General features: G+C 39.4%; 1 protein-coding gene across 1 annotated transcript; it reads left to right on the forward strand.

Annotated features, from left to right (window-relative positions):
- Positions 1-601: 601 nt before the first annotated feature.
- PRKAA2 (protein kinase AMP-activated catalytic subunit alpha 2) lies at positions 602-11,746 on the forward strand. The gene is made up of 9 exons (XM_053469809.1): positions 602-741; positions 3,590-3,731; positions 5,380-5,473; positions 6,160-6,304; positions 6,915-7,002; positions 7,658-7,882; positions 9,275-9,779; positions 10,280-10,406; positions 11,088-11,746. The coding sequence occupies exons 1-9, from the start codon at positions 648-650 to the stop codon at positions 11,321-11,323; spliced, it is 1,656 nt and encodes a 551-aa protein (XP_053325784.1). The 5' UTR covers positions 602-647; the 3' UTR covers positions 11,324-11,746.
- Positions 11,747-13,926: the final 2,180 nt, after the last annotated feature.

Here is a 13,926-nt window from a genome sequence, read left to right on the forward strand (position 1 = left end):
CTGAAACCCCCGATACGTCTTACAATCGGGGGTGTCTTACTATCGGGGAAACACGGTATATATCTATATACATGAACTTAATCGTAATAAATGCGTGTGTAAATATATATGTATGTATGTGTGTATGTATATATGTACATATATAATGTATGTATATATATATATATATATATATATATATATATATATTGCAGGTAAATCAGCCATTGTTCAATCCCAAAGCCAGTATAAATCTATATCATGTAATTTTTTTGGCATAAAAGAGAAAATTAAATGTAATCTTCGGGTACCCCGAAATGTGGAGCTCCGTTCCCATCACCCCGAGGCAGGGAAAGGACTCTTGCAGAGAGAGAGAACACGCTGGGCACGGTGGCTGGCTGAGGGTGATGGGAGTGGCATAGACGGTGTGTGTGCGGGGGGGGTGCAGGCAGGCAGGGGGAGTACCTCGCTGAAGTAAATTAAACCCCTGCCCTTTCTTAGCCCTCCCCCCACCCCCATGTCCCACCGCGTCCCCGGGGCTATTCCTGACCGGTGCCACCCCCCCCCCGCCCCGTCCAGCTGTTCGGCTTGTCAGGTTTGACAAATGCCAGTCCCGGGCATCGCCTCTCCCAGCTGCATTGTGGGTACAGGGACAGCGGCATGCAAAGATGGCTGAGAAGCAGAAGCACGACGGGCGGGTTAAAATAGGACACTACATCCTGGGGGACACGCTGGGAGTCGGCACCTTCGGCAAAGTGAAAAGCTGAGTACATTTCGCGGCCGTTTTTTCGCCGCTTAGCGCAATGTTATCGCCTCGGTGCGGAGGAGAGACGCTGCTAACAGGCAGGGCGGGGAGCTGCGCAAGTTGCGTAACGCTGCGCACGGCGCGGGATACAGGAAGACCCCCTCAGTCCTTGCGCATCTCGGTTCGTGAATAGAGCGTACCTTGCTGTCAGTGTATAGAACGTCGGGAGGGAGGAGAAAGTGGATACACTGTAACGGGCTTTGCACTAATGCACCTGCCGTCGGGTCTGGAGGCAAGGGGGGATATGGGGGCTTTCCGGTACTCTATTTAGGGTTAATTAGTATTAAAGGTAACGTGAGAGGGTCAGGGGGTCCGCTTAGTGAGAGGCCGCTGGGAGGAGGGTCCAGCTCCAAATACCTGAGAGATTTAATGAAGTGCAGGAGGGGAGATTATTTCCAAGGAGGATAAATATTACAACAAGAGGCCAGAATCTAACACCAGAGGGTCAGAGGCGGAGATGGAATGGATGGAAGTTTTACTTTACTGAAAGGGTGGTAGATAAGTGGAACAGCCTCTCAGCAGAAGTGGTAGAGGGTAATACAGTGAGGATATTAAACATGCATGGGGTAGGCATATGGCTCCCGAATCTAAGACGAGACCAGCGCCTGAATAAGGTTTTGAGTCTTTACAGTTGTTTGAGTTTCGGGGTGACGTTGCGTTCTGTCACCGAGCATAAAGTAATGGCGGAAAAATTTGATGTTTTGTGACAAGACCCCATCAGAGCGCGAGCGACATTTACAGGGACAGTAGAGTGCTGGGGGTATTTATTGGGGCAGTAGAGTACTGGGGGTATTTAATCAGGGCAGTAGAGTGCTGGGGGTATTTAATTTGGGCAGTAGAGTACTGGGGGGTATTTAGTCGGGACAGTAGAGTGCTGGGGGTATTTAATTGGGGCAGAAGAGTGCTGGGGGGTATTTAATCGGGGCAGTAGAGTGCTGGGGGTATTTAATCAGGGCAGTAGAGTGCTAGTAGGTACTAATGAGGCTGCTGATTGGCTTGTGGCCAGCAGAGAAAACAAACAGTGTTATGGGGGGGGCAGAAATCTCTAATGGGACTTGAATGGCTGGCACGGCTTCTGCCGGGAAGTGGATGGGAAATCGTTCTCGCCGGCCGAGATGGCAGCGAGCGGCTTGTCTTCTGTAGTATTTATAGACGAGGAACGGTTTGCCCCGAAGCAGGGAAGGTGAAAGCCTTAGAGGAGATCTCTGCGTCGCAACGTCCGCGGCTGCTGCAGAACCTCTTGGGAGCCCGAGCTATACCGATTTGTATAGCGCCATCATATTCCGCAGCGCTGTACAATATAAATATGTACCTACTTTCAAAATATTTTCCCACGATCGTGTCTTTTTCTCTTTAAATGAGTACAAATAATATTCCCCAGTAATATGCCGTTACGAAAAAAAGCTTTTAGTGCCTCGCAATCCGTTGCAGGAATACCTATGGATTTTATTAACAAGATGTAGATGTTTTGGGTAATTGTTGTTTATGAGCTATTTCTTGGAGGATCCTTTAACCTTGCTAAAAATAGCGTCCAAAACAGACCAAAACAAACACATCGCAGCATGTTTCCCAGCGGAAGTTGTTTTTAGCAAATACATGAAAAAGTATCCATGGTTTTGTTGAATAATATAAAATCTGAATTAAATAATGTACAGTGCAGGTTACAGGGATCAACAACGAACGCATATTAAAGAGCGTTCTTCAACCTATATAAATAAGAAAATATAAAGTCACTTCACTTTTGGGGAAGCTGCAGCTCCAGAGCTGCAACACAACTACCCCTCGGTGGTTCCGTTTCCCCAGCATTGATTGGCTGCTTAAAGTAGCCAATCGGTGGCAGGGAAGCTCTCCCATTAAAATCAATAGAAGCGGTTTCTGCGTGGGACTATTCTACGTGGAAGCGATCTGCAGGAGATGTTGGGGAATAAAATGCCAATTCGTGGATTGGAGACAAAATTAACCCCTCGCATTTTAAAAAAGGGGGCCATAAAAATTTAAAGGGACCACACAGCACGGCCTACATTAAAGTCCTTATGATGGCTGGAGGCTGCCTTTAAAGAGCAAATCTCATCATTTTCCAGTTTTATGTTGGTGTCATTTAATAAAGTGTATCGGATTTTATAGTTAGTATTGTCAGTTTCTATAAAATACATTATTTTTTTTTCATTGATGAGTATTTAGTACCGTATATGACTTTGCTAACTGAGCGTAAGCTTGGCAGAACAGGGTCCTCTTCAGAATTATCTAATGTTTGTTCAGGTTACTGCTTATTATAATTATTATTATTATTATTATCTTTTAGTTATATAGCACCAACATTTTACAACACATATATTCCCTCGGGGTATGACAAGACTAGAATGGACAAACTGAGACAAAGCGATACATTATTTTATATATTGTTCATTTTAATGTTATTGTTAATTTAGTCTTTGCCGTCCGCTGTAATAGTGCTGCACGAGCTGCTGACAATCTATTAAATAAATATAATAATAAGAATTCTAATAATCATTTGAGAATATACCTCCTACTTTTTCAGTATGGCAAATAAAGTCCTTATCTTACGGCGATAACCTTTTCACATTTCATTTTATTTATATTCTAGCCTCAGGGCTGGATTGGTACCCATACCAGATTATACCAGAGTTTAGCCTTGTTTTTACCGGGTGGAATACCATGAAAATGTGTCTATGCTTTATAAACGACCAGCATTTAATATCAAATATCTGATAATAGAACCACGTTTTAAATCTAATTCATGTATATGGGGTGAGAGAGATTTTAACGCATGTTTTCTTTCTTCAGTGGGCGAACATCAGCTCACAGGGCATAAGGTTGCAGTGAAAATTTTAAATCGGCAGAAGATCCGGAATTTGGACGTTGTTGGCAAAATCAAGCGCGAAATTCAAAATCTAAAGCTATTCCGTCACCCGCACATTATCAAATTGTAAGTGTCAGAATATTAAAATATATAGATTTGTCCATTAAAAAAAACACAGGGAACCAGTGTTTGCACATCTTCAAACATATATGTATTTTTTTTTTTTTAGGTCTACGACCACTGGTCTATATGTTGAAAAAAATAATAATAATAAATATTATTATTATTATTAACAATATAATTGATCCCACTTTATGTACATAGATTAATTATATTTTTATTATTATTATTTATATTAAAATATAGATTTTTTTTTAAACACAGTTGTTACACATTTTAAAATATAAATGTTTTTTTTTTTCCAGGTCAATGACCACTGGTGCCCTGTGTTTAAAAAAATAAATAATAATAATAATAATAATAATAATTATTAACGACCACAATATAATGAATCCCACTTTACATACATAGATTTATTATTATTATTATTATTATTATTATTATTATTATTATAACAACATAATTAATCTATGTACCTAAAGTGGGATTAATTATATTGATATTGATAGTTCAGAAATGAAAATGTTTGCATTAAACTCTTTTCAGCTTTTCTTTAGGTGTAATGTAACCTGTGGGTGTATTTGATTGGCCTTCTGTTTCTATGTTCCCGTTTGTGTTTAATGTAAGGCCTTATGTTTTTGTTTCAAGTATCTTAGTTACTATGTTACCCTCTAATATAAAGAATTACTCTTTTTGTTACAAGCAAGAATATATATCATAGGATAAACATTACAGAAATCAGATCTCTTTGTGTATTCCAGTAATACTTGTTTTGTAAAATGAACCAAAGACAGAGAGGTTACAGGGATTCTTAAAATAGCATGACACTTATCATAACATACATAAAATATTACCTACCACACCTTACAGAGAAATGCATCTTCCTGTGCTACGGTAATGTAAGGAAGTTTTTCTTTCCTGAGTGGGTGGTAGATAAGTGGAACAGCCTCCCAGCAGAAATGGTAGAGGCTAATACAATGAGAGAAGTTATATGTGCATGGGATAAGCATATGTCTCCCAAAGTAAAGTTGTATCTAAGATTTAGGATAGAAATATTAGGAATTATGTGACCAAGATGCACAGGGCTGGATGATGGACCGGCCCTGGCACTTTAAGGCCAGCAGCCACCTGATGACATCAGTGTTGGTAATGAGTGGACATGGCTACAGCGGCATTTGCCCAGTGTGCCAGATGGCCAGTCTGGGCCTGCAGGTGCATTGTAACGGTAGCATATAAAAATAACAAGTATATATTGAAGAAAATTATTATTATTAAAAAAATAAAATAACCAAAAATATAATAATAATAATAATAATAATAAAGAAGAGCATTTCAATTAAAAATAAGAGACAAGGTTCATCAGGTTTGACCCTTCCAAGACCCCATAGCTGTTGATACAGAAGAAGGCAAAAACCCAATAAAAAGACAACTTTTTTTACTTTAAAACAATTCACTGGATAAAAATAATCTAGGCTAAAGTAAAATTGCTGTAACTGCCGGTGTGCCCCCCTCCCTAGAAAGGCATCCAATGTTTTTGAAAATATTAATTGAAATCACGTCACTTGGTGAATTCCGCAACTTAACTGCCCTGAGGCAGAGCTGTATTACCGGGCGATATTCCTACTGTATTTGAATTTATATTATTTTTCCCAAGGTACCAGGTTATCAGCACGCCGACGGATTTCTTCATGGTCATGGAGTACGTGTCCGCCGGGGAATTATTCGATTATATCTGCAAACATGGACGGGTAATCCAAGCAACTTATTTTAGGCCAGCATTTCAAATATACCTCAACGATATAAATGAATATACATAGAAGTGCAAATGTGCAAGGAGGCAGGGTGGGGGGTCACGTTCTCCCTAGGCTGCTCTTATTTCGTTAGCCACTACCAGATGGAGTAGCCATATTGGCCTTTTTTGCAGGACGCATCTAATTAATACATGTTCCTGACCACCATCTATACAGCGCGTCACTGCATTATGAAGTATTGGGTCGGATTGGGTCCTGCAATGTGCGGCTCCCAGCTTTATACATACTATAAAAAGTATGTATCCAGCAGGAGGCAACACGCATGTCATTTAGTAGACCATGGCCTTAAAGTGCCAGGGCCGTTTAGGCATCCTCAGTCTGGCCCTGATTTGGTTTCTTAACTTTTAGGAGTTTTAGATCCTTTCCATCCATATTCTTCTCATTGTCCATCACGCTACTCGCGTTCTATGTCCTTCCTACAGATCTTTTTACATTTTTAAAGCACGGCGCCTAGGGCCACCTACTGATTAAGCCCCTCTGCTTATACGCTACTTATCCTGGGCTCAGGGACCTTCCAACCATAATTAAGGCTTTTCTTGCTGTTTTGGCTTGTTTTGCACTGTACAGAACACTAGAACGTTGGGTTACTTTGTAACTTTGGAGTAACGCTAATGGTTTTCCAGGTTGAAGAAGCGGAGGCGAGGCGCCTCTTCCAGCAGATCCTCTCCGCGGTAGATTACTGTCACAGGCATATGGTCGTCCACCGAGATCTGAAACCCGAGAACGTGTTGCTGGACGGACAGATGAATGCCAAGATTGCAGATTTTGGTATGTGACTCTGCAAGCCTTCCAGGAACGCAGCCAAGAAGCAGGTCACTTTCTGAAGGTTATCTCCGTAGCTTGGTTCAGAACACTGCGTGTTTAACCCACTGAAAGCCAGAAGGAAATGATCCCTTTGCCAAAAATGCCAAAAATCTAATTTTTTGCCACCCCATTAACCCCTTTAGTGCCAGGGAAATGCATTGCTCTTCGATATTTTAAAACTTTTTTTTATTATTGTATTTTTTAGATTTTTGGGGAAAATATTCTAAGTACAGAGTTGTAGAAGTTTTACACCAGAAAAAATAGCTATAGCCGTATTATCCCAAGGGAAAATGAAGTCTTTAGCTTAAGTCAGGGGCCTCTTCATCTAAAGAGGAGACCTCTGAGATCCGGAAACATATTTAAGTTTAAGTTAATTTCTAAGTCGGGTGAATAAAGGGTCTCAACTTCAAATAAGACTCCATACATTTTCACATACCTGACATACATTATATAGTAAACTTTGCTTTGAAAGTTCCTGATCCCTTACTAATAGACCAACAAAGTTAAAATAAACATCTCATTTACAATTTAAAGCTCAAACAATTTAATGCATAATTGGCATAATTCTCCTTAGGACTGTCTAACATGATGTCAGACGGGGAGTTCCTGCGCACCAGCTGCGGTTCTCCCAATTACGCCGCGCCGGAAGTCATATCAGGGAGGTATGGATTTTGCTTGATTTATTTAACCCTTTGTGGAAAGGTAATTGATTGTAAATACATCTATTGGAACTGTTACAATGTATCTGGATGTCATAAATGTAGCTATTCATGACAGTGTATACTGTGTATGCCAGATACGATCTGATATGGTTTAAAACTGGAAGGGATATATATATATATATAAAAAAGAGGCATATATATAGTTAAAAAAAGAGAGAGTAAAAGTTGTGCCTGGTTTAATTCCAGTAACATTGATTCAGGCTGTAGAAATCCAGTGCAGATGGGTTTAATGTTGTAAATAACTATTGTACCTGGAAATGGCTGATTTTTAATGGAATCTCTTCATAGACGTACAGAGGCCCTTTATCACTCCCATCACTCCTGTGTTCCAATGGCCCTTTATCACTCCCATCACTCCTTTGCTCCAATGGCCTTTTATCACTCCCATCACTCCTGTGTTCCAATGGCACCTTTTGTTCGCTTATCCAAGTTAAAGTTTAAAATCGTTTTGCAATTATTGTTACAGCTGAGTGACCCCAAACCTTTTCTCCCACGTATAACATTATTAAGGATTGAGTGTATACAATTCTCGTATTGTTACATGTGTATATAGCTGAGAATTGAGCCCAAACTTTTATCACTTTTATTTGCGCAGACTGTACGCTGGCCCTGAGGTTGATATATGGAGCTGTGGGGTAATACTCTATGCCCTCCTGTGCGGGACTCTCCCGTTCGACGATGAACACGTTCCAACGTTATTCAAAAAAATAAGAGGAGGAGTATTCTACATCCCCGAGTACTTGAATCGCTCTGTTGCTACCTTGTTGATGCACATGCTGCAAGTCGACCCACTGAAACGCGCTACAATCAAAGATATAAGGTAATGTCAAGAACCTACTAATATTCAACGTACTTTCCCAAAGACAAACAGGCCTATGCTCCTGAAAACACTCCATTTAGTGAATAAACCCCAAAAGGTGCAGTAGTTGGTAAATAGAGTACAAAAAGTAATTTAATACGTGAGATTCAGGTACATATAATTATATATATATATATATACATATATATATATATAATCAATCATGTGTGTGTTTAGTATTGGTGTAGTGTGGAAATAATGTTATCATAACTGCTACCTTTGACGAGATCTTTCACGATGCAGAATGTAAACATAAAATGACATTTCTTATTCCAAATCTCTTACTCCTTTTGACAATCCCAAAGAGTAGACAATTACATCTATACAAATATAGGACTTTAATACTTTGTTATGATATCAATAGTGAGTTACCATAGAAAGAAAATGGTATCATATGGAACATTGGATTACGGACCATTTTCCACATCCTCAATTAGATGACAACAACATCAAGGAACATTTGTTAACTTTTTACGGCTGCTCAGCTGTGAACACTTTAGTGACCTTTCCCTTTCAGAAAGGAATTTAAAAAATTGTCATTGGAAACCAATGTTTGAAGGGGCTTTTTTTTTCACGTCTTCCTTTTTTTTCTGGAAATGAGACGTGTTTCATACACAGACCTTGGACTAAGAGTCTCAAAAAGCTCTCTAAGCTTTTGGACAGTTACTGAGAAATCGAGGAGGTCAATACTGTCCTCTGACAGTTGGAGTAATTAATTGCCAGAGAAAAGTGGTTAGGGAAGGTTGGTGTAGTTGAGGATTTAACCCCTTCATGACAAAGCCTGTACATGTACGGGCTCACAATGCACTGGTTTGAATGGGTTTAAGGACAACCCATTGTACTTACGGGGTTAAAGGAGACGGTAAGTAAAATGAAGAGTCTTAAAAGGTTTCGAAGGGCATTCTCATCGAATCTGGACGTCTTATCCAGAAGGACGCATGTAAGGATATAAATGGATACAGTATTAGAAGACTATCATGTGTACAAAATCTAATTTCAGTATTTAGTATGGATTTTAGAGGAGAATCGGCTGTCGAGGTCGAGGCGGAGTGTAGTGAAGAAAGTCAAAGCTCGGCAATGGAAAATTGCATTAGAGAAGTGTTTATAGTGAGTGTTATACAGACTGTAAACTATGTAACTATAACTAGGCACGTTATTCATACATAAAAGACTCACCTTTGGCCTTGAACATGAACAGAATCTTGTCGAAACAGCTTCCCTTAAAAGTATTACATTTTCCATGAAATATAGCTTTTTTTTTGCATCGCCCATAAGATTAGAGATCATTCACTTCTTGCATAGACTTTCATATATAAGAAAGTTCTGATGATTTCGGTTATTTCTACTCCACAGAGAACACGAGTGGTTCAAGCAGGATTTGCCCAGCTACTTGTTTCCCGAGGACCCCTCGTATGATGCCAACGTTATTGACGACGAGGCGATAAAGGAAGTGTGCGAAAAGTTCGAATGCACAGAGTCGGAAGTCATGAACAGTCTATACAGCGGTGACCCTCAAGACCAGCTTGCTGTAGCGTACCACCTCATAATAGACAACCGAAGAATTATGAACCAAGCCAGCGAGTTCTACCTGGCATCCAGCCCACCCACAAGCTCGTTCATGGACGAATACTCCATGCACATGACGTCTGGCATCAAGCCACATCCGGAACGAATGCCTCCGCTAGTAGCAGATAGCCCCAAAGCAAGATGTCCCTTAGATGCGCTGAACACCACCAGACCCAAACCTCTGGCCGTGAAGAAAGCAAAATGGCACCTGGGAATCCGTAGCCAGAGTAAACCGTACGATATTATGGCAGAAGTCTACCGGGCCATGAAGCAGCTGGACTTCGAATGGAAGGTGAGTTATGTTACATCAGCCATCTACGAGTCGATAAAGAAGCATAACATCATTAAGGAAGTCCACTTAATGTCTAGCAGTTTACTTTTACTACATAAAAAGTGTGCACTGTCTTAATGACCTGCACGTCTCTGTTACTATTAAGCGTGTGATGTACAGAACGAACCCACATGGTGTGTGATTGTGTACAGGCATGGCTGCATGTATCAACACATTTCATTGTTATCTTTCAAGCCCGCTCAGGGGTTTCCTTTCTTTAAAAAAAAAAAAAATAATGACGCAGGGACTTCAGTTTTTTAAAAAAAGACCCTTATCCTGGTTGCCAAGATGAATGATCGCACGCAAAACATAAAGCAATATAGTTTGGGATTACGGAATCCTATTCTAGATGTTATTGTGGAAGCTACAAGAAGAGGCAAACTTCAAAGCCATACCAAAAATAAAAATGCCTTTTATTGTTTTTTCCCCCGTTTACGCTGTCGGCTAATTCCTTTTCCCAGGCGGTGAACCCGTATCATCTGAGGGTGAGAAGAAAAAACCCAGTGACCGGCCACTACGTGAAAATGAGCCTTCAGCTGTACCAGGTCGATAATCGCAGCTATCTGCTGGACTTCAAAAGCATTGACGGTAAGACACATTGTTTCAAGACGCTTTAGGGAAATTGAGCAGACATATAAAAGGTTATCGATATCACGTACACTCTATTAAAATGTAGCGAGATGTGGAGGCTTTGATGTCCGTTAATGTATGCAGTACAACACATTTGTCATAAATACATCGTTTTAGGTTAAGATTTCAAGCGTCTCGCCCCTTCGAAAGCGAAAAGTTTTTATTTTTAACAAGGAATATGTCAAAGTTGTTGAGGGGTACGGCTGAATTAGTTCCAGTATTTAGGGAAGGAGGATCTGCCCCGACGTCAGGGCAATGAAGTATTAGTTATGTACACTTTCTGCACATGCTCAGTAGGACTCGCACCGGAGTAACTGAAGCAGCAGCCAATCCCATGTATGCTAGGAAAACATCAGCGATCAGATAGCAAGCATGCGATTGGCTGCAGCTTCTGCCATTTTATAGAGGCGACCATTGACTCGAATGGGAGTTCTATTGAGGATGCGCTAGAAAGCATACTGAAGTATGCTCCCTCCGTTCAGACACAAACTCACTTTACAGCTTCTTCTACTCGTTGTGTACTATAGGTTTATAAGTTGAAAAAAGAAAAAAAAAGAGGTCTCTTTACAGGCCTCCACTCCTGGAAGCTTATAATTTTTTTTGCATTTTTATGCATTTTTTTTTTTATTATTCTCGCAGATGAAGCCATGGAACATAAATCCGGCTCTTCGACGCCCCAGCGTACCTGTTCCGCTGCCGGCCTGCACAGACCAAGACTGAGCGTCGACTCAACCATCTCGGAGTGTCTGCCACAAAGCGCGCCTCTCTTCGGCTCCCTTACGGGAAGTTTTACGGCAGTGACGCCCCGGTCAGGCAGCCATACAATGGATTTCTTTGAAATGTGTGCCAGTTTGATCACCACATTAGCTCGTTAAAAAGCTGAGTGACCCCCCCCACACACTCACACACACATTATTTAATTAGGCAATGTAAATATAATTTTTTTTTAGCGATACAAAGTTTGACTTGGGCATTGTGTACAGTTCAACCAATCGAGCGTCTGCACACAATTTTAATTTTTAAAGAGCTGCTGTTAAATGTGGATACTATAGAAAATGTTCTTTTAAATCCATTTGTAATAACTTTCTTTAAACAAGAGGTTTTTTTTAAAAAAAAAAAAATGTGCCGATTTATATAGTAAGCTACTGATTTATTTACATTACGCTAATTTATCAATAGAAATGGAAAATTATATTTTATTTATTTTGGTATTATAATAGGTTGTATGATGAATAGCAGCTTTTATTTTTATAGTGCGTTGTCATCCTGTTAAACTATTAAAACAATTAGTGCTGGAATACACAGCATTTATATTTAAATATATTTAAATATCACCATTTGGAAAGTATTCTGTTAGGAAAAGTCGTCACGTGACGGACATTGTATCGCGGCGTTAAGAAATGATTTTAATATACAGAGATTCGCCTGTTAATGAAATCAGCTCCTAAGAACGCTTTGGCCAGCAACGTCGCGGACTATATTTTTATGGATATGTAGACACAAATCGCAGGAATGACAAAAAAACAAAGTTTAATAATGTTGATGGTTGAAAAAGTGTTTAAAGAGACACCAAACCCATATATATTGTACTTATAGAGCCTTTAAACCCTCGCTGATATCACCGATAGCCGTCTTGGTATTGATATTCTTACCAGGTGATTCGGTAAATGCACTTTATATTCTAAAATAGTTATGGATTAAGAAAAATAGGTAGATATTCCACAGAAATTCCAGTGATGTATTCCGAACTTAGGCGGCAGATCCGGGAGGTAGTCGCCCCTCTATTGGAAAATTGGGCGCCGATCCTCGTCCTTGCGGGCTCCTCTGCGAACCACTTACTTAATGGGCTGGTCGAGGGGGTTCTATCTTGTCATAGGCACAGTTACACCATGGAGGGTCTGTACCTTCCTGGCTCAGAGCGGGTGTTCCACGGGGGTATATGCCGGGACGATTTACTAGGTCAGGCTTCGGCCCGCTGAAGTTTTAATACACCATTAAGGAATCTCTGTAAATTTATAAATAAAGGAAATTTTACGTGGTTAAAGAAAGGTTTGGGTATTAAGAAATGGTGCATTTAGTTAAAAAAAAATATTAATATTTGGTTTATCCACTAAACTATGCGTTTCAGGAGATTTCTGTCGAGACAATCTTTATTAACTCTACTTGAAATAAACAACCACAGAAGGCAGTTTCTCTCGTATAATACATGATTTAAAAAAAAAATGATTTTGAGAAGAAAAAAACAACCTTATTTGTGGATAAACCGAATGTCACTAAAATCCTGTCCCACATCTTCTAAATGCAGTCAGGTTTCTACCGGACTTCTAGCAATCCTTAATTTCAGAGAATCAATCATTAACCAAGAGAATCATCATTTACCAAATATTATAACGGTATCATTTCCCCGTAAATCAGGGACTGGAGCCATATTATCGTTAGATGACAATCCTTAACCGGTTATCTGGTGCAGGGCATATATAGTCAAATATTAAAAACATTAAAAATTATATATATATATATATATATATATATATATATTACACACACTCCAAAAAGTAAACAGAGATTGCAGAAGAAAAAATAGGGTTTATGTCTTCTGCATATGAATAGAAATTTAATTTGTAAGGTTTAGGTAGATTTTTTTAAATTAAAATTTAATTTAATTTTCTTTTTTTTCAAATAACCCCCTATTGTTCTGGCTGTTAAATTTGTAGTTTGTTACTTATTTAGCAATGGACCTTTATTCAATGTGAATTTTGGGGTAATTTCTGTGAACTTTTACCAAGAGCCTCCAGAAATTGTTAAATTAGGGAAAACAGGGCTGAATTTCAACAGAGCTTCATTTATACTAGTTTACGGGTTGGAAAATACGGTGGCCTGGAGAGTTTCTCCACCAAAAAGGGCTCTTTATTACTGCATGGTTAGCAGAGATTAAGTTTTGACCTTCCCACGACTCAACTTAATGAATTAGATCCTTATAAGAAAACATTTATTATTATTGAAAAATGTCAAAGTGTTTATTTTCATTTCATATAGGTTTGCCAAAAAAAATTAGGATAAAAACGAGAATGAGTTTCAGATTTTATTATTTTTTTTGTTGGAAATGTGACACTTTTGTTCAGCACCTTGAATGAAGAGTTTTGATTGCACTGATTGAAATAAAGAAAGTGAGATGACAAATATGGTCAACTTTAAATTTTGTTCTATGAATTTATTGATATAAGACAAGGCGTTACTCAACATGAAGGTATCTGTGATGTCGCAAGTCAGGAACCTCATTACCAAATCACTGAAATATTGTAAAGTAAGGACAACGGGCAGTTCCTAAACCCATTGAAAACAATGCATTTTGAACCCGTACATGTACGGCGATTGTCATTAAGGGGTTAAACCAGTTTGTAATTAAATCCTTTAACCTATAGGACCAGTAACATACCCAGTACGCCATAAGTTTTGCGCCGATTGCCCTCGTGCTCCC

Source organism: Spea bombifrons, chromosome 6 (assembly GCF_027358695.1).
Source record: "Spea bombifrons isolate aSpeBom1 chromosome 6, aSpeBom1.2.pri, whole genome shotgun sequence".
In the NCBI taxonomy this organism is placed as follows: domain Eukaryota; kingdom Metazoa; phylum Chordata; class Amphibia; order Anura; family Pelobatidae; genus Spea; species Spea bombifrons.